Source organism: Pungitius pungitius, chromosome 3, assembly GCF_949316345.1.
Source record: "Pungitius pungitius chromosome 3, fPunPun2.1, whole genome shotgun sequence".
Lineage (NCBI taxonomy): Eukaryota > Metazoa > Chordata > Actinopteri > Perciformes > Gasterosteidae > Pungitius > Pungitius pungitius.
This window is the reverse complement of record NC_084902.1, coordinates 21,197,673-21,219,322: the sequence shown is the minus strand read 5'-3', so window position 1 is coordinate 21,219,322 and position 21,650 is coordinate 21,197,673. Positions and strand designations below refer to the sequence as shown.

Below are 21,650 nucleotides of genomic sequence, written 5' to 3'. Positions count from 1 at the left end.
GAACAATGCAGATTTCGTTCTCGTCGTGGAACAACAGAACAGCTCTTTACTCTTACACAGAGGGGGCCTGCTCATCCAGTCTACATGGATTTTGTGGACCTCAAAAAGGCGTATGACTGGGTCCCCTGAGAGATATGTGTGAGGTGCTGCGGGAGTTCAGGGTCAGGGGGTCCCTTCTTAGGGCCATCCAATCCCTGTTCGCTCCAAAGTTAGAGCTGTGTTCAGGTTTGCATCAGAAAGTCCTGTGGGGGTTGGCCTCCGCCAGTGCTGCAGTCACCAATCCTGTTTATGGTATTCATGGAGGATCCCAGGAACGTCTTGAGATCCCCCAGTCAGAGCTATTGGCCCGGGAAAGGGAAGTTTGGTGTCCTCTGCTCGAGCTCTTGCCCCAGAACCTCGACCCCGAATAAGCGGTTGAAAATGAATTCATTAATTATGATTTTGACAAAACAAATGCCAATTTATAAACCGTATTTAAAAGGCCCAGATTATAAAATGTATTGATATCCAGTTGTGTTTTGAAGATCCAAAAAAACAAAAAAGCTCTACCAAAATAATTTGTGCCGGCAGGTAATAAGCGCAGCTGGGATGCATTCGACTAATTATCTCCCTGTGCTTAAAAACAGTGAGCAGGCTGGAGAGAGGGCGCTGAACCAGACACGCAGGAGCGAGTGTGGAGCGTGTGTGTCGAACGAGCGGATGAATGAACGAACAAGCGAGCAACGTCGGAGTATAACCGAAAAATAAAGAAATCTATAAGTGAGCTGCCCAGTGTCCCGAGTGTTACTCCGCAGCTCTGCTACAAATACATACTGCCTTGAAATAACAAATAAGTCACAAACATTATCAGCTAGCTTAATGTGTCATTTTAGTGTGTGAGCAATTGTAAATGTCTTGAATCAACACTTCCAGTTTGGAGATTTCAGGGAACATAAGCTACAGCTGTTATTAGTATTATTAGTTACTACTGGTGTTATTAGCTGTGTTTTATATGCGTACATATTGCACTATATTTAGTGCTAACAGTAGATCTAATGCTGACCAAGCTATAGGTCACAGAGCTGACGCTATTTCCAAAAGTTAGTATTTGTGTTTAAGTGTGCGTGCCCTCACTGTCTCACGGTCCAGTGGCTTGTTGACCTTGATGACCCCACGAAGGGAATCAATAAGGAACTGGCTGTCTTGGTCTCCACTGACAAGAGAGTAGAGGATGGCTCCATTCAGTGGACTGTCAAGGTCTTCTGCTATCAGCTGAAAACACACAAACACACACACACATACAATTGCAGGCTGAGGGACGTTTTCACACTTTGACGCAAATTGTAGAAAATATTTGTATATATGAGAAGTAAAAAATGAGCTGTGTAGATACAAGCCTTCTCTGTTATAGTTATGTCTCCTTTGCCACCTCACAGGTTAAATCCAGCAAGACACCCTTACAAATCCGTTATGAAGCTCTGGTGCTTGGTTGGATTTGACCCCAAACTATTCCACCCAAATACAGTATAGCAGGCAGTATGAGGCTGACCAGTCATCAGTAGTGCTTTACAGTGATTATGGGGGGACTGACTTTGCTTTGCTATGTTGGTTCATTAATATAGGGTTTCTGCTTCATTTTCATTACAATTCATGGCTAAGGCAGGCCTTCCGTGTCTGGTTTATATGTCTCTATTTGTCATACTGGCAATAGTCCGGTGAGCTATCCGGATGAATCCTTGCTTTGCCCAATGTCAGCTGATCCATAAAAGCCAGTTGACTGACAAACAAACATAACCAATACTTTGCAGCTTTCCTAAGGTTGATCTATGTGTAAGGTTCTTACGGGAAAGCTTTCGAATTGTCAAAAATGAAAATGTTCATTCTTTGGGAATCAGCGATTCGCTAGTTGAATGTAATAACAAACTGCAGATCACATTATATTATTTCTTGTGATACGCTGAATCATGTTTACTTTGTGTGGTGTATCTGTTTGCCTGTGCACTTTATTGTTGGAATGCTTTCCAGCTATTAAAACCATTCAACTATTTATAAAGGCAGCTCCTTCAGGAGGGGTGTTCTGACTTTTTCAGCTTTCTACCTTGTATAATTGAATAAATATAAATCAAATTCATAAACCTTGAAACATGTACAATGGAGTTGTTTTTCAAATCCGCTTAAACCTCTTTAAATCCTTCATCTTCCTAAATCCTTCAGCTACAGCTATTTAAATTGTAAAATGTTGATAAAAGCCTAAACTATTTTTTTAAATGCAGTTTTTTTTTTATGTCTGTTCAACTTTTTTCATCATCAATGATTATGTTTCATGAGATTTTCAGACTGTTTCTGAGATTTACATTAGTGTGTATTTGGCAAGCTAGAGATGAGAGCAGCGTCATTGGTGGTTAAAAAAATATTTCTAGTTCGTCCTCATTGCCACAATATTCCCTCTTCATGCTTCATTTTTTGTATAAAATGATTAATGTGAGCTTGTGCTTTCTCTTACACAGCTGAATGGTGTTGGCTGATTAGTGGAGTCACATGACACAGCTATGTAATCAACAGACCAACCGCCCACTCTTGTCCGTCCCTCCTCCACTCCAATCCCCCCTCGCTTTTAATCACAGGCTGAGATTCCCGGTTATTTAAAATTCAAATTAGTAAGTTAATGTATAATAATTTACTAATTTATAATTACTTTCATCTAAAAATTATATTGCGATCTTAAGGCAGAGGAGATTCCATCAATGTTGTCAATAAAAACGACAACAGCAACAGCATTAATAAATCTCCTAGTAAAGTGAGTTGCTCGTTTTGTATTTGTTATAAATGTGTGTTTGTACATTGATGTTCCTAAGAACAGTAGATGGACCCAGGGCGGGGCAGTCTGCGTCAGGAGCTGGAATGGGAGGGGCAGCATGATGGAGTTATAACTAACTCCATCATGCTGCCCCAAGCAGGTGGATCTTTTGTGAATTTAAAAACACAACATTGGTTACCAATGTCGCGTAACTTAAGCGATTTCATAAACTAAAATGTGAAATATTATATTATAACATTTTTAGATATTCGAGTGTAATCTATTACTTAATGTTACATTCAAAAGTGAACTTGCGCTGTCGGATCACCCGCCTGCGTCCTGAATAAATTAAATCCTTGTCGGCCCGCACTGCATGATGGGATATGCTGTGCCGCCAAGGATATATCCGATATGTCCTCCAAATCAGCTCCTGGAAGGGTGCATCCATAGATATATATAAAGGCTAGATGTCTTACGGCGGAGTATAGAACGTCCGAGCATGGCGGCCATCTTGGTAGGGGCAGCTCGATCACCCATAACATTGTGTTGGTAGTGGTGCATGTACTTAAAAAATCAAATCAATTTTCCACCGATTTGCCGTTCTCCCTCCACCTAATCCTATAATTTGAAAATAAAACCCCTTGGTGGGAATCATTACATAACCTTAGTTTGAACATCCTGTCTCCTAACCCCCTCTCTCCCTCACACAATCCCATCATTTAAAAATAAAAGCCAATGATTATCTCTACCTTAACCATAAAGCTCAGAATGAAAGTGTTTTGTTGAAATACTTAATGCTCTTTAAAATAGTAGTAGGTTCTCCTATTTGTGTTTCAGCAGTTCTTTCAATTTCATCCCATTTTGGTTTTTTTAGCAGTTTTCTGAAATTCATTTTCTTCTTTCATTCTTTTTTCATTTCTGTATTTTCAGGAAATTTTTAAAACTCATTTAAGCTTTTGTAATTTCTGTATTATCAGCATTTTTTAAAATTTCAACATTTCAACATTTCTTAATTCTGCATTTCAGCTTCCAGCCTTTAGCATTCTAACACATTTTCTGCAGGAAAAGCATTTTCTAGTTCTAAATTTATATTATTTCATATTCTTCTCCAGCCCCCCCGCGACCCTGTGTGCAGTATAAGCGGTTTGAGGATGGATGGATGGATGGATGGATATCTCATATTTCTTGCACTGTGTAAATTTGTCTTGTCTTACTATCCAATGTATGTACCACCTGCCATGACAAATTCCTTGCATGTCTAAACACACTTGGTAAAAAAATGGTTCTGATTTTGATTCTGATTCTGAAATGGTGGTGACGCAAAAAAATGAAAAAGGGTTCTCCAAAACATTGTCTAGACCTCATTCATTCTCCCATAAAGGCAGGCAAAACATGACTGACTGAAAACTACCTGGATTACAGAATCTCCAGTAGCAGCATCCTCTGACACAACTGCAGCGTAGATGTCACGGCTGAACATTGGGGCGTTGTCATTAACATCTGTCAGATTTATGTTCACTGTCGTAATGGCACTCAGTGGTGGTGTGCCACCATCACATGCCTCGACTGTCAGAAAGTATTCTCTACAGGTCTCATAGTCCAGGGGCTTGGCAATTAAAATGGCACCTGAGCAAGATATGGAGAGAAAATATGCATTTGTGTAACAACGCAAAGTAAATCAAAATAGCATGTTAGGAAAGATTGAAATGTTTATATATTCACCGGTCAGTGGGTCGATGTGGAACTTCCCATGCTCATTTCCTGATCGGATACTGTAAGTAATTTCAGCATTGGTCCCGATGTCCTTACTGGCAGCATAAATTCTCAGGACCTCAGTCTCCACTCCCATGTCCTCCGGCACTGTTGCTAGCTGATCACGGCGCTCAAACACAGGTGGGTTGTCATTGATATCCAGCACAGTGATAGTGACGTTAACAGATGAGGATAGGGGCAGCGGTGAACCCTGGTCAGACGCATGGACTGTTATTTGATAAGCCGGCTGGACCTCACGGTCAAGGATGCGTTCCAGGACCACGATGCCTGAGGACTTATCAATCGAGAAGGAGCCTTCTGCAGAGTCGGCAAGGGAGTAGACCACCATACGGCCCGTACCTGCTGCAAAGCCCAAAAATGTGTCAGGTTTGGCTACACCTGTGATGTGCCTACTGCCGCGTTTTGCTTTTTTCTCTGAATCCTCAATGACTCTTTAAAAATCTACATCCTTGATTGAAAAATATTAATTTTAGTGACCTAAAACTTAGTTTGTGCGGACAAGAGTCCTAAACTTACTGCACATTGGCAACACAGACCATGATCAGTTCTGCCAGCTACTTGCCGCTTTTAATGGGATTAATCAAGAATACAGAGTGCAGAGGTGCTGCGGACATCCCAGCTGTACATTTAATTGAGTCAAGACTACAAAGACAAACATTAAAATATATAACTAGCTTTTTTCTGTTCTCCCTGTTTTTGATATTCTATCTACTTCTCTTCTCTGATCTCATAGCATAGGAGCATTTGAAGTCCATCTTGCTGTAGTGGTACCAATAGTACTAGTAACCGTATAGTAGGAGTGGTGTCACCTTCATCTGGGTCAATGGCCTGAATGCGGGTGAGCAGGGCCTTTGTAGCGGTGTCTTCGTATACACTGGCAGTGTACTCTGACAGGGTGAAGATGGGTGGGTTGTCATTAATATCAGTTACTGCGAGTTGCACCTCAGCCCGGCACCATCGTCCACCACCATCAGTTGCCTGGGCAATGAGCCAGTAGGAGGGTGTCATCTCATGGTCAAGAATTATAGATGACTTGACCTCACCTGACAGGTTAAAAAAAACATATTGTGAAACGTCAACAGATAGAGCGATAAGAAAGTGACAGAAGTTCAAGTATCCATAGGAAGCAAGCACTCTCAAAAAGGGTTGATTAATGAGAAGCCGTTCTGCGCTTACCAGTGTCCGGGTCAATGTTGAAGTCCAAAGATCCAGGACCATGTAAGGAATACTGGATCCAGGCACTAACGCCTATATCCGCATCTGTAGCTCCAATTTTTAGCAGCACACTGTTTACTGGGAGGTTCTCTGCAACAGAAGCAGTGTACACAGCCTGCAGACACACATGTACACACAGCAATGAGACAGAGAAGAGAGTGTTGGTAGAACTTTTACGATGGTATACACAACTGTTGCAACCTCATCATGCGGTAAGAAGAAATGGGGTTGGCTCTACCCAACAGCCTGAAAATCACAAGTAAATTTTGGTTCAAAGTCAACACTGAGTTCCCTCTCAGGGAACTCAAGCTGCGTAAAAATGCTGTGGGAACGCCTCTGCGTGACCGCGTCATGAAGCACGTGTGAAATCTAACTGATGGCGAGCTGGTACGTCATAGGCGGGCGACGCCGGGACCAGGGTGCTATAAAGGGACCCGAAGTGCCTTCATCTAGTGCGTGTGAAGTTTTTCCTAGTAGTAATGGCTGAGTGGTTTGTCCAGTGTGTCCCCCCGCGTTTCATTACGGGCAGTGACTCGCACGCCTTGTGTGTTGTCTGCCTGGGCGTGGAGCGCGTTCAGCTAGCCCTCGAGGGGGCGCCTGTCATGGCACTCCCGTCTCTCCCGTTGAGCCCTCGCTCCGGTCCAGCTCGTGCTGAGGCAGAGCGCCGGATGTCTTTATGGGGATCACATATGGATCTCGCGGAGGATTCCGGGACAGCTGAGGCCTTTTCCCGGCCCTTCACTGCGAGATCCAGGCGCTTGTTTCCGGCGTCGGAGGCACGCTCGGCGGCTTCCTCCACCCCGGACGAGACGCCGCTCTCACATTCCTCCAGCTCCGAGGAGCTGGACGTGGTGAGCGTAGAGGCAGCGGAGGCTGACGTGGAGGCGCCTCATTCCCCCGCTGCCGCCAAATAACTGCTGGAGGTCCTCACCCGAGCCGCTGACAGGTTTTCATATCAGCTGGCCGGCGGGTAAACAGCAGCCTACTGCTTCCGGTAAGCTACATGAATGGTCTCTGCCTTCCCGTAGAGCAGCTGTCACCAACCCCGCAAGGACCATATGAGGCGCCCACAGGCCTGTTTTAAAAATAGCACAACTCACCACTAGGGAGCGGTCTAAAAAATTTAATTAATTTTAAAATAAATTATTTTTTTAATTACACTTGCATTTGTATGTATATGATAATGACAAGATATTTAAAATAAAATAATTAAAAATATTTGTATAATACATGAAAGTTTTGATAAATTTTAGTCAAACTCTGACCTTTTCTAGTTCAAAGGTGAGTGCGCGAACAGCAATGATGCGGAGCTGAACGCACATTCTTACCCCCAAAAACATGGCAGAAAAAAGGAAGAGAACTTATCATTTTCACAGTGAATGGGAGGAAGAATTCTTTTTTACAAGTGTGAAAGAAAACTGCGTTTGTCTCATTTGCGGAGCGACTGTGGCGACGGCAAAGCGGCACACTGTGGAGAGACATTTTGCTACACACAAAAGCTACCAAGCTAACTACCCCGCGGGAAGCGTGCTGCGGGCAGAAAAAGCATGTGAGCTAAAGGCAGCTTTCGGAAAGCAGCAGTCTTTTTTCACAAAGCCGGCAAAGAACTCCCAAAAAGCAACCGAAGACTCGTTTACAGCTGCACATTTCCTGATAAAGAAGAAGAAGGCCTTTTCAGATGGAGAAGTTTTCAATGAAGCAATGATGATTATTGCCAACACTGTACTCAAAGACGAGAAAAATGGAACCGATTTAATCTCCACTCTCTCCGATGTCCAACTGGGGGCATCGACGATGACTAGACGGGTGTCAGCTATGTCCGCTAACCTGGCCGAGCAGCTGGACCGGGATCTGGCGCGGTGCATGTGGTTTAGCATTCAGTGCGACGAGTCCGTGGACAACAGTAGTACAGCGCAGCTGTCAGTCTATATCCGGATGGTGTTTGAAGATTTCTCCACAAAAGAAGAACTCCTGGCACTCCTGCCCTTAAAGACAACTACGAGGGGAGTTGACGTTTACAACGCGGTGAAGGAGTTTTTCGTACAGAAAAAGGTACCACTAGAAAAGCTAGTAGCGGTGACTACAGACGGAGCTCCTGCTATCATCGGCCGACATGCAGGTTTCATCGCGCACTGTAAAGGTGACCCAGACTTCCCAAAACTGCATTACCACTGCATCATTCACCAGCATATGTGCAAAAGTGATCGGCTTTGAGCACGTGATGACTCCCGTTGTGAAAATCATCAACAGCATCCGCTCCAAAGCAAAACAGCACAGGATATTCAAGGTGCTGTTGGAGGAGATGTTAGCAGAATATGGGGACCTGTTGCTACACACAGAAATCCGATGGCTGAGCAGAGGACGAGTTTTGCTTCGTTTTCTGTCACTTTTGGGTGAAATCAAGGAGTTCATGCAGTCCAAAGGGGAAGACATCTCGCTGCTAGAGGACACAGAGTGGACACTTGACCTCGCATTTCTAACGGACATCACAGGGAAACTAAACCACTTGAGCTGCAAGGCAAGGGTAAGACTGTTGTTGACATGATAAGTGCTTTAAATTAAGCTTAGGCGAAAATTCAGTCAGGAAGACTGGACAGGCTTTGCCATTCCCGGGTGACGTCCTCTCTCCCTGGGGGCGCACCGCCAGCTGATTAGGTGCGGGGTCGGGTAATACCAGACGTGGGTGACGTAATCGCAAACCAATTGCATCAGTGCTGGCGAACGTTAAAAGACTGTTCTCCCTTTGCTGTCAGTTCAGCGTGCACCAAAGGCGTCCCACCACCACCCCTGACACCTCCTATCTACAGCAGAACCTGGCACATCAGGAAATTGGAGCAACTTATTCTCTACCACCACCACCAGTGTCTGGACTCTCAAAGGGGGGGATATAGCTCGGCTCAGCATCCCGGCCCCTGTTCTATCCTACAGCAGGATGGAGTCCAAGCCCCAAACTCATTGCAATAGCAATATTCATGCATGTTATAATAAAGCAGTGTTCAAACTTCAAGTCTCTCCGGATTGAAATGCATTTAAAGCCAAGATGAACATTTTCTCTGTGCATTTACAGAGAAAAAATGCTGCACTTTCCCTCTGTGCAATCTGTGCTGAAAGACAATGCTTCTGCATCTGAGGCAATGGAGAAAGTTGCAGAAAAGTACTGTCAAGTCATAAACAGACTTGGACAAGAGTTTGAGGATAGGTTTTGTGACCTTGATCAGCTTGAGCCATGTGTCTCATTCATCTCCAATCCTTTTATGAACAAGGACATAACTGACATTGCTGAGCAACTAAGTGCAACGTTCAACTTGGATGCTGCACAGGTGGAGATTGAAATTGTAACATTGCAAAATGACCTGCATCTCAAAGCCCACCAGGCTGCACCAAACTTTTGGAGCCTTGTTGACACAGAAAAGTACAGTGGTGTAAGCACAGCAGCTATGAAGGTTGCCAGCCTGTTCGGTTCAACCTATCTCTGTGAATCAGCATTTTCTGACATGAACGTCATCAAGAACAAACACAGAACCCGCCTCACTGATGCACACCTGCAAGACTCACTCAGAGTTGCAGTTGATTTTTCTTAAACATTACATAATTGATAACCTTTTCAGTCAAGGTGCAATACTTAGTTAATGCTTTTTTAAAAGTGTTTGTCACTGGCTAGTGAAATAAAAAAATGTTCACATGAAATGGTGTTCAAAATAGTATTCATGAAATGTAAAATATTATTTTGTAAAAATGATTAGTGTCTTCACATAGATGAGTATCATTAATCATTAATAATATATAACTAAAGACAAACAGCAAAGTTGTGTATCAAAATGGGTGCCCTTCGTATGACTCAGTACCCATGAAGTAGCCCTCAGGTTCAAAAAAGTTGGTGACCCCTGGTCTGGAGAGACGTTTATAACGGCCTACATGATCTCTTCTACTCCATCTTTACCTTGAGGGAGAAGGCCTTCTCTACATGACAACAAAACTCATCTCTATGGTGCACTGGTGCTTTGTTCCCGATGTACAGAAACACCTTCAGGTTATCCAGGATGGCTGGACCTGCTGCCACTACGTATCTATGGAAACCAGTCCCACTGAGCACTGGTTCTCGGTGCTGCAAATAATAAAGCAGTAAACGCGGCTATCCAACAGTTTAATACAAAGTTAGTATGTTGGCACCTTGAACAATAGCATTTAGGAAATGTGAGCTAAACAACTGCTGTTGTTAAGCTGCTTACACGTTAAACAAGAACTCAAAGCTGCTCAGCTACATCTCACTCGGTAGAACCCATGAGCTTCTAGACGCTCTACAAGAGCGAAGTGCTGGGATCGATTGCTTCTGTCTCGCTCCTCTATTTGACCAATCCTGCTCAAGAATGAGTTTCGGACCACCTAAGTTCATTTACATACGGACACAGAAATACAGGCATAAATAAATGAAGAAATACAAAAATGTAGAAATTAAAAAATGTAGAAATACAGGAATTTAGAAAATCGATTTATCTAATTATGTTCTTGTGATGGCGGCCGTGGTTGGGGCTCAAGTAACGGCGCCAGGTGGAGGCGTAGAGAATCGAAAAATTAAATAAAAGTCCCTTGAGAGGCAACCTTGCCATGTCCTCTTTCTTCTGGGAACCCCTCCCCTAAACCCATACGTCTTACAGTTCTGTTTAACTGTAATCCTATATTATTAATTTTTTATATAAGAATTTATTTATATAGACGCATTTATTCATACTTAAGTCATTTTTTGTCCTCCATTGATGATAAGTATTATAAGAATTGAATAAACTCTGCTAGACTTTAAATAGCAGTTTTGTGCATGTCTATTGAGATAATAGCTAGATATAACCAATAAAAGGTAAGCCTACTACTTCCTTCCTTTCAGCCAGCTACTCAAACAGACGAGCCTGTTTATATTTTCTGACAACAGCCATTCATCCTCCGCCCAAAAAGAACGGTTAATCTTGTGATAAAAAAATTGATGTCATTAAAATGGGTTTGCTTTACGTCGTTAATAAAGCGTTTAACTGACAGCACTAAAAATGACAGCAAAATGGGTAGGAAAAATTCACAACTAAGATGAATCAAATAACATTAATAATAATAATTTCCCCCACCTAAAAAATACAGTACAAAAGTAGTTTGGTGCATAGTATAGTACACACTAAGATTCTGACCCAATGCGCATAATGGCTCAAAACTCCAAATTATTACAGCCCGATGGCACTGGTACAGTTAGTTTAATATGTTATACACACTGGGTATTTTACAGTTCCATAAAAACTAACTAATGTGTGTAAAAATATTTGAGGTAATTGAATGGTTAAAGACTATTCACACAGAGGGTTGTAAATTCCTGTATGCATTCAAACCTTCATTGTTTACTGTTAGTGTTAATTTCGTTTACGAAAACTACGACGAAAAATGTTTGTTAAGCACCTTTTTCTCATGACCAAGACAAGACTAAGACGAGACAAAAACGGATCTTAAAAAATAAAATCTATTCTAACTTTTGTTAACGAGACGAGACTGTTAGTGGTGACGGAGTCACGGTACGTTTTTTCCCCTCGCATGCACCTAACAGATATGGACAAAGTATGGACAGCGTACGGTGGTTAGTAGAGTTGAGCCGGGTACTCGGCTGAAACGAGTATCCGGTACGGATAAAGCACTTTTGCCGAGTATAAGTATTATACGAGTAATACGAGTCAATATCTGTGCTCGGATTGAATAAATGTCCTGATTGGGTAGCTGTCTGTGTCTGCGTTCTGTGATTGGCTGGTAGTCACAGCGCCCCTCCCCTACACACATACTGTTTATTGTGTTGCTGTGTTCCGCTCGGCTCACTCATACACAGAACCCCTCTCTCTCCCTCCCTCAGTCAGCAGGTTCGCGGGTAAATTTAAAGGATTTCTTCGGCTTCAGGTTTATTTTATTTACTTCGGTTTGTTGTTCTTAACTAGTAGAGTTCAGATAAACATGGGGCTTGTTAAGACGTGGTGCTTAAGAATGCGACTCGCGTTGCGTCTCTGCCTGTCGGAGATTTTTTTTTCAGTTGGCTCTTACCAGTTTTTTTTTTTACTTCACGCACTGACCTACTCTCTCTCTCTCTCTCTCTCTCTCTCTCTCTCTCTCTCTCTCTCTCTCTCTCTCTCTCTCTCTCTCTCTCTCTCTCTCTCTCTCTCTCTCTCTCTCTCTCTGCCGGTCATTAGAGTTTTTTTTACCGTCTGCTGGCTCTCTCAGTGTCTGACGTTGACTAGTGTTAAATAACTAAATATTAATATTACAAATTAAGCCACACACACACTTCCCCTCTCTCTCTCATGATCATCAGTGATACAGAATAATAAGTGATGAACATAAATGAACATAAGAATGATCATGTGAAATGCAAAGGGTCAATTGCATGCTTAAAACAGCATAACGGTTAAAGCCCAGCCCATTTCAAGACAACCCCACAACTTACAGGGTAAATCCTTCCTACTTCCGGGTTAAGCCCCGCCCACTTTCGGGTTAGGCCCCGCCCAATCCGAGTACAGATACGGATACAGATAATTCATATGGTTCAACAGATACAGATAATGATGTACTCGCTCATCTCTAGTGGTTAGTAACTGTCGTGAACCGGGTATCCTCCTCCTTTAACCCTTCAACCTCTGGTCAGTTACACACACACACACGCTCATTCTTTCCCAGCTGCTTCTCATTATCCCATCTTCTCTTCCCCTCAGACTCCCTATTTCTAGTCTGCCTCTCCCCATTGTTCTCCGCCAGATTCTTACCAATGCACTAGAGATGAGCGAGTACAGCATTATCTGTATCTGTATCTGTTGAACCATATGAATTATCTGTATCCGTACTCGGACTGGGCGGGGCCTAACCCGGAAATGGGCGGGGCCTAACCCGGAAGTAGGAAGGATTTACCCCGTAAATTGTCGGGTTAAGCCTTTCTGCGGTTAAAACAGCATTCCTTCTTAATTCTTATCACTTATGATCATGAGAGAGAGAGAGGGGAAGTGTGTGTGCGGCTTAATTTGTAATATTAATATTTAGTTATTCAACACAACTAGTCAACGTCAGACACTGAGTGCGTGAAGAGAACCAGCAGATGGTAAAAAAAACTGATGAGAGAGAGAGAGGGAGAGAGAGAGAGAGACAGAGAGAGAGAGGGGGGGAAAGGGAGAGAGAGAGAGGGGTCAGTGCGTGAAGTAAAAAAAAAAAAAAAACTGGTTAGAGCCGACTGAAAAAAAAAAACTCCGACAGGCAGAGACGCAATGCGAGTCGCATTCTTAAGCACCACGTCTTAACAAGCCCCACGTTTACCTGAACTCTACTAGTTAAGAACAACAAACCGAAGTTAAAAAAAATAAAGGCGAAGAAATCGTTTAAATTTATCGGGAAAGACCCGCGAACCTGGTGACTGAGGTAGGGAGAGAGGAGTTCTCTGTGTGAGTGAGCCGAGCGGGACACAGCAACACAAACAGTATGTGTGAAGTGGAGGGGCGCTGTGACTACCAGCCAATCACAGAACGCAGACACAGACAGCTACCCAATGAGGACTTTTATTCAATCCGAGCACAGATATTGATTCGTATTACTCGTATAATACTCATACTCGGCAAAAGTGCTTTACCCGTATCGGATACTCGTTTCAGCCGAGTATCCGGCTCATCTCTACAATGCACCCTACGTGTCAGAGTTGCTGTCCCTCGCCCCGTCTTGTCGTGTATATTTGTTTCCAATGTTGTCGCTAGGCTAACCCTCTGCCTTGCCCAGCCTCCTGCTGACGTGAGCCGACTGGTGCGCTCCCCATCGGCCTTGACCTCGCTCGCCGCACTCACCGGGATTCCCCGCTACCTCCCTTTTTCTGTAATCCTTTAAAGAGATTCCTGTTTGAAATCGCCCTGTGGCTGCCTAAGTTCTGTTTTGCCTTGGCCTTCCTTAGTTGATTAAAAGATACTTTACCTTTGCATTTGGGTCCTCTCTCCTGCACCATCATCACAGTAACGTGTCATGATGACAACATCCACGAACCCAGAACGCTCGGTCACTGGGTGCAGCGGTGGGTTTTTTTGAACCGACTACGGACCGCAACGACTATTTTACATTTCGGTGAGTGCGCTTCCTTGGTTTAGCTCAGCTATCTCAGTTTAGCTAACTGTTAGCAGGCTAAAGCCGTGGAACTCCAGAGACCGATGTGCATGGAGATGAAGACCTGTTTAACAGCTCGGGGCTGGTCGGCCAGCAGAGATGCTCATGTGGACTTGGCTGCTCCGTTTTCTGGTGACGGTAGCCAGCGTTCCCTCGGCTGGATGAGACAATCAGTTACGGTAGTCTTCTCCAAACAAGTCTATAATAAAATCATAGCCGGGGTCTGAAACCTTGCACATTGACCGTGTGACACGCGCACTTCAACCAGTTCACAAGCCACATCTTGAGAAGACTGTGTTAAACCGTCTCGGCCACCGTACGTTAGTTACTAAGCAACAAAGAACGCGCAAGCACACGTGACAGGTGGAGGCTTTTAAAAGAACTGCACAGTGCAGGTGAAGGATCTGGCGGCACAGAGCAGGTGGAGGAAAACCCGGAGGACAGACACAAGAGGAAAAAACTGGTCATGAAACCAAAAAATAAAGAGGAGAGAAAGAGAAAGAAAAGACTGTTCAATAAGTGACAAGCAATTTCACAGTGGAAACAATTAAGGACCATGAAGTTTCTGTTGGCCATGTCAAACGACAACAAAGTGTTGCGTTCAGGTCCCTGGTTCTCATGAAGGCGGCGGAGCTTTACACCCTTGAAAATTGCCTTGCAAATAAATGCTTTGCTACTTGTTAAAGGCCAAATCCCTTCACGTAATGATTTTTCACATGTCATTTATATTAGCTCATGCAAACACTTTATCCATTTGTTCCTGGCCTGACCCCTCTGTCAGAACACATTGTCGCTCGCGAGTCAAAAAGTTTGCCCACCCCTGCCATAGACCTAATCTAGGAGGGATATCTAATGGACAACCAAAGTACTGCAAGCTAGACAAGTATGCAGTTGTAGATACAACACTGGGGTTCCTGGGCCTGAGAAGGGAAGAAAAGGGGTTTTTAAATGTAACTAAAATGTAATTAGTTTTCGTTGGCTAAAACTAGACTAAACCTAGACTAAAACTAAAAGGATTAAAATGACTAAATGTGACTTAAATTAACATGCACTTTCGTCTAAAAGACTAAGTCTAAATCAAAAATAGTTGCCAATATTAAGAATGCTCTCAGTGTGAAATAGTACTTTGACTCTTGGCTTATTGAGTGAACACTAATTATGATACTTTGTTTATAATTTGGTTATTGTTCGCTGATTGCATGTTGGTGTCCTGTTATTAATAATATTCAATAATAACTGTGTTATTGAATCAGCAACTTGTTTTCATACTTTCTTAAAACATAATCAACAACATGCAGTTCTCTTCCTCACCTGATCACATATGGGGCTGTTGTCATTCGTGTCTATTACTGTCACCTCCACCGTTGCCTGGGAGACAAAAAGTCCATCGCTGGCCGTGATATTGATAATGTAGAGGTTGCGTTCCTCCCTGTCCAGTTGCCGTTTTACATACATCTTCCATTCCCCCTGAACTAGTCCCAGCGCAAACACCCCACGATAGTTCCCACCTGGACAACACACAAGCAAACAGAGACCAATGAGATCCAGGATCAGTGAAGAACATTTCGGACATCTAGTCATAAATGGAGTTCATGACCAGTTTTCCCACAAATCACTGCTTATTGATTTTGTAAAGAGAGATTCATCACACATCATATTTGTATGTGACATATTATCACATTGACAATGCAGTCTAGAGTTTAGGTCCGTAACTGCAGCTCATATCTCTCTTGTCCTGGAGGTTTTTTGTCAAATTCTATCCATACTTATAAGTAAACAGGACAAATAGCTTCACACATGATAAAATGATTTCTTGAACCATAGCATCCAAGTATTGCTATGATCACACAATTGCTAAGTGACTGCTTTGAGTGGAGGGCAAGTAAACGGTGGACGATAACAATGAGAAATGGCTGGTCTGCTGGTCCATGAAACTGGAATACAAACCTAGGTTCCCTATAAGGGAACTCGAGCTGCGTGAAAACGCTGTGGGAACGCCCCTGCATGGCCGCGTCATGAAGCACGTGTGAAATCAGTCCAATGGCGAGCTGGTACGTCATAGGCGGGCGACGCCAGGACCAGGAAGCTATAAAGAGCCCCGAAACACAAGCCCATTCATCTCTGTGCCTTCATCAAGTGCGTGTGTAATTCTGACGATGGCTAGCAAGCAACGCTTCATGCTCCCCCCTGCACCCGTTTTATTACGGGAAGCGACTCTCACCAGCTATGTGTGGTCTGCAGTGTTGTGCCTGAACGCGTCTATTGAAGGATAGTTCATGAACTCGTTCATATTTTGGGCGAACGTGAACTGAACATACTGTATTAATGCCCGATGAACGTTACTGTGAACTCGTTCATTCTGGTGTCTATGAACGGCACGTTCTTTCAGGTTAACATCGTTCAATAGGGTGCCAGATTTCTATAGAAAACACACCGTAAAAGCGCCTTAATAAGTAGCGGAAAATAACCCCATTCTGGCAACACCAGCCACCAGCGTCGCACCGCCGCTTGCGTCTTAAAAAAAAGAGAAATGCATGGAAGCGACAGCTGCGTGTAGCAAAGAGGCGGCGTATAATACTTTAAATGAGTTTTATGAAGTTACTGACAAGGTCAGAACTGTTGGAACTGTGAACTTAGTTCAAATATTTTTCCGGTTTGACCTATGAACTGAACTAGTTCATTTTAACATTTGTGAACTGAACTTTGAACTAGTTCATGTAGAAAGTGAACTTTCCCAACACTGGAGCTGTTGGAGGTACTCGCCCGAGCTGCTCAGAGGCTCAACATTGACTGGCGGATAGGCAGGAGCCTACTGCAGCAAGTAAGTTGCCTTCCCGTGTAGTACCTCCTCGCCGGTGTTTGCCTTTCTTTCCGGACGTCCACACTGAGGTGTCGGCGTTCTGGGGGAGGCTGGTGTCCGCTCGCGTATATAACCCGCGTACATCACTGTACTCATCTGTGGCTGAGGAGCATGCGAGCATGCCGGTCGCGGAAGAGGTACTGTCGAGCCATTTATCTCCCGCGGCTGTGCCGTTTAGGACACCAGCATTGCCCACCAAGCCTTTGAGGACTACCTCTACACTGGTGGGCAAAGCTTATTCGGCGGCAGGGCAGGCGGCTTCCTGCCTGCATACGATGGCGTTAGTCCAAGCGTATCAGGCGGAGCTGCTTGCGGACGTGGCCGAGGGGAAGGAGTTAACGCCGGAGGTAGTTCGAGAACTACGGCACATGGCGTTCTTGGCTCTGCGCGCCACCAAGGAGACGGCCCACTCGGTGGCCCCCTCGCCGATGCTGGCCCGGGCCGCGGCGCTCTCAGACGGTGTCCTTGCGCGGTAGGGCTGGTCTGAGGACGGTCGCTGCCGCCAAGAAGGCATTGTCGAAGCGGCCCTGACGCCATGGTCACCAGGGCCCGGAGGGTGATCCCCACCGGGAGGGACAGGGCTTCGATGCACTACCCGGTGCCCCCATCCTCCCGGTACTCTCCAGGGGTCAGGCTGCTGTCTCCGCCATCGTTTCGGAGCACGTCTGGCCCCAGTGAGCGCGAGCCCGAGGGCTGCTCGCTCTCTCCGAGGAGGGTTCCGGCGCTACTAGACCAGTATATCCCTGCCAGTGCGCTATTACAGGGCACTGTGTCTGCAAAGGCCAGTCTCGAGAGGCTGGTACCCTTAAGAGAGTTTCTGGGAGAGTGGCAAGCCCTCCCCTGGGTCCTGCGTACAATCGACAGGGGCTATGCCATCCAGTTCATGAGGCGGCCGCCTCGATTCAGAGGGGTTCTACCCACAGTGGTAGACCCCCAGCAGGCTTTGGTAATGGAGCAGGAGGTGCGGGCTCTGCTGCAAAGGGGAGCTATAGAACGAGTTCCACCTCCCTGCAGGGAGTCAGGCTATTACAGCTGGTACTTTATTGTTCCAAAGAAGGATGGGCGTTTGCGTCCGATACTGGATCTACGCCGGCTGAATCGCGCAGTCGCGAGTTTGAGCATCAAAATGCTCACACTCAAACAGATCGTTTCACAGATCAGGTCTGAGGACTGGTTTATCACGATAGATCTGAAGGACGCTTACTTTCATGTATCCATCCTTCCACAACCCAGGAAGTTCCTCAGGTTCGCTTTCGGAGACAAAGCTTACCAGTACCGGGTTCTTCCGTTTGGCCTAGCCCTCTCGCCCCGTACGTTTACCAAATGTGTGGATGCAGCTCTGGCACCATTGCGTCTCCAGGGCATTCGCATTCTAAGCTACATCGATGACTGGTTGATTTTAGCTCCGTCCGAGCGACTGGCGGTCCAACATAGAGATGTTGTGATCGCCCACTTCAACCTGTCCCCGCTGCAAAGGACCACCTTCCTGGGCGTGATCTGGGATACGCCCACGATGCAGGCATGTTTGTCTCCCGCTCGAGTAGCTTCGATCCTCTCTGAGTATGGTTTGCGGACCTGATATCTCTCCTCGTCGGTCCTCCCTTGGAGATCAGGCCGGACTTGCTTTCGCAGGCGTCGGGGTCCATCGTTCACCCCCGCCCAGAGCTATGGAGACCATGGGAGTGGCCTCTAAGGGGGCCTGCCTCTTAGAATCTGGTCTTTGGACCGAGGTCGTTGAGAACATCCTCCACTCCAGAGCCCCTGCTACAAGGAAGGCATACGCCGGTAGGTGGAGGCTCTTTTCCGCCTGGTGTGGAGAACGGAAACTAGACCCAGTTAACTGCCCGGTGGTTTCAGTACTGGAGTTCTTGCAGGAACGATTCTCCACAGGTTTATCCCCGTCCACGATCAAAGTATATGTGGCGGCCTTGTCGGCGACCCATGCCTCACTGAATGGGTGTTCTCTGGGGAGACACCCACTGGTATCTTGCTTCCTTCGTGGCACTCTGAGGCTGAGGCCAGCAGCCCACCTAAGAGTACCGTCTTGGGATCTGGCCATTGTGCTAGAGGGTCTCTCCGGTGCTCCGTTCGAGCCCATCAAAGAGGTCACAGTGAAATATGTGGCTCTTAAGACGATCTTCCTGCTTGCCATTTCTTCCCTCAAGAGAATTGGAGATCTGCAAGCCCTCTCGGTGGCTCTTTCGTTCTTGGAATTTGCACCCGGTATGGTAAAGGCGTTTCTACTTCCTTCCCCCGGCTATATTCCTAAGGCGCCGTCCAGTTCGGTCGGGCCTATCGTGCTGCAGGCCTTTGTCCTCCTCCTTTCCTGACGTCGGACCAAGCGAAGCTGAACCTCCTCTGCCCGAATAGGGCTCTAGACGCATACGTACACAGAACTGCCCTGTGTTGATGTTCCGAACAGCTGTTCGTATGTTTCGGACCACCCAACACTGGGGGCCCGGTGTCTAAACAGAGGATGAGCAAGTGGGTGGTTCAGGCCATCTCACTTGCCTATGAATTGGCCGGTCAGCCCGCACCTTTGGCTGTCCGGGCCCATTCTACCAGGGGTAAGGCAGCTTCTAAAGCCCTCTTGTCGGGTGAGGTTTTATCGTCTTGACCTTAACTCCACGCCTGGAGCGCAGGTGCTCTCGTCAGAATGTGCGCCCTGATTTCACACTACGGTCACTGGCTCATATGCAGCGTTTTCACGCAGCTTGAGTTCCCTGATAGGGAACGTCTCCGGTTACGTATGTAACCTTAGTTCCCTATGGGGAACGAGACGCTGCGTGTTCATGCCATACTCCCGGCATGCCCGTGGCACTTGATACGGCCGTTCAGAGATGAATGGGCTTGTGTTTCGGGGCTCTTTATTGCTTCCTGGTCCTGGCGTCGCCCGCCTATGACGTACCAGCTCGCCATTGGACTGATTTCACACTTGCTTCATGACGCGGTCAAGCAGGGGCGTTCCCACAGCATTTTCATGCAGCATCTCGTTCCCCTCAGGGAACTAAGGTTACATACGTAACCAGAGACGTTAACTAGTTAACTTCCTGGTAATGGCAAGGAGCATGCCAGGAATTATTTTAAAGGTATAATGAACTAAGAAGTATTGTATATTGACAATAGTTGAATTGATGTGAGCAAAGAGATGAACATGGGTTAAGGAGGCATTTCACTTAGGCAGTTCTGTAACAGATGTATGAAGATAAACCAATTAAAATCTAAAATCAAACTCATATCCCTGTTCTGAAAATTACAATATCCACTCATTTATGGTTTAGAGACTGCTTATTGTCTTTGATTATAGATTGTGTAAATTAGAATTGTGTGGAAATAAAGACTTATTTTAAATTAATCATTAAGCTGGCCAAGCTCGTAGCAGAACATAAATAAATAAATAGATAACTGGTTAGCCATTTTTTGATACAGTTACTCACCAGTGATGTGGTAGCTGACTTGACGGTTAACAGCAGAGCTGTCATCATCTTTGGTGTGGAGCACAGCTACCACCTCGCCTGGCGGGTTGCTTTCTTGAACTGAACCAAAATAGCTTTGCTCCAGGAACATTGGGGGGTTGTCATTGATGTCTGACACTGCTATGGTCACAGTTGTGGTGCCGGAAAGAGAAAGGGTCTCCCCAAGGTCTGACGCCACTACCAAGAATATGTAGGATGGATTGGTCTCATGGTCCAAGTCCTTTCGTGTAGAAATCCAGCCTGTGTTGCTGTCAATGCCAAAGGTGTCAACCACTGTGTCTAAGTCCCCGGTTGACTGGATTAATGTCCCAAAATTGTATGTTACCTGGCCATTGGCCCCTGAGTCTTTGTCTTGTGCTCGTACTTGAATGATTCTGGTTCCAATTGCCATTCCCTCCATTACTGTGGCCTCATAGGAGTCGGCCTCAAACGCTGGTTTGTTGTCATTAAGATCCAACACTTTGACTTCAACATAGACAGAAGTCACATAATCCAGCCTAGCCTGTTGTACAGTGGCAGTCACTTTCAAATGGTATCCTTTTACCATCTCATGGTCCAAAAGCTTATCAACCTTGATGACACCTGTATCCCTTTCCATCACAAACACCGCATATTGGTTGTTTTCTACAGTCTCTCCATTGACAAGGGCAAAAGAAGCAGGGAGCAAGGTATATCCAGAAGAAGTAGAAAGGCGAACAGTCCCTATAACTGAACCTATGGGGGTGTCCTCTGGCATGCTAAAAAAGTATTGATGTTGGCTGAAGGAAGGAATAAAGGCATCTGGAGAAAGTACATGGATATAGACTGACACTATAGAGTGACGGACTGGATGTCCTCCATCCACAGCCTTTACAAAAAAAGATAACACGGAGTTCCTTAAGTGGCTGAAACTGCCTTTAGTCACCATCCATCCGTTGTCTGGGTCTATCTCCAAGATGTCCACCACAGGGACATGTGCCTCACTGTAAAGTGAATATGTCACTTTGGCATTGGTCCCATCATCAGGATCATAAGCCTGAATTTGTGTCACCAAAAAACCTTTGGACACATCAGATTTGACTGAAGCTCTGTATTCTGTCGCACGGAAGCAAGGGACGTTATCATTTTCATCTGAAAGATTAATTTGTACTGTGCAGTAAGAGACACGTCCACCAGGGTCCTGGGCTGCCACAATTAGAACAATGTCCTTATTGGCTGGGTCCTCACGATCAAGCTTTTCTGCTGTGGTGATCTGTCCATTTTCATCGATGCTAAATTGGTCCTTGCCCACATCATTAACAAAGGAATAAATGATGTGATCCAACCAAGGGTCTGCATCTGTTGCCTTTACCTGAAATAAAAAAGTCAATGTGTCTTGTGCATAATTATGCAAAAGAAAACATATTTGAATAATTTCAACATAACT

At 45.2% G+C, this 21,650-nt stretch overlaps 1 protein-coding gene across 1 annotated transcript in view; it reads right to left on the bottom strand.

Annotated features, from left to right (window-relative positions):
* The window catches only part of fat3a (FAT atypical cadherin 3a), a 70,337-nt gene that overhangs the window by 37,886 nt on the left and 10,801 nt on the right, over positions 1–21,650 (bottom strand). Inside the window, exons 8-14 of the mRNA XM_062561313.1 lie at positions 20,207–21,575; positions 15,221–15,417; positions 5,726–5,879; positions 5,359–5,592; positions 4,499–4,891; positions 4,188–4,402; positions 1,114–1,251 (exon numbers count right to left, since the gene is read on the bottom strand). Of these exons, the coding sequence (XP_062417297.1) occupies positions 1,114–1,251; positions 4,188–4,402; positions 4,499–4,891; positions 5,359–5,592; positions 5,726–5,879; positions 15,221–15,417; positions 20,207–21,575 (2,700 nt within the window). The remainder of the gene's footprint in view (positions 1–1,113; positions 1,252–4,187; positions 4,403–4,498; positions 4,892–5,358; positions 5,593–5,725; positions 5,880–15,220; positions 15,418–20,206; positions 21,576–21,650) is intronic.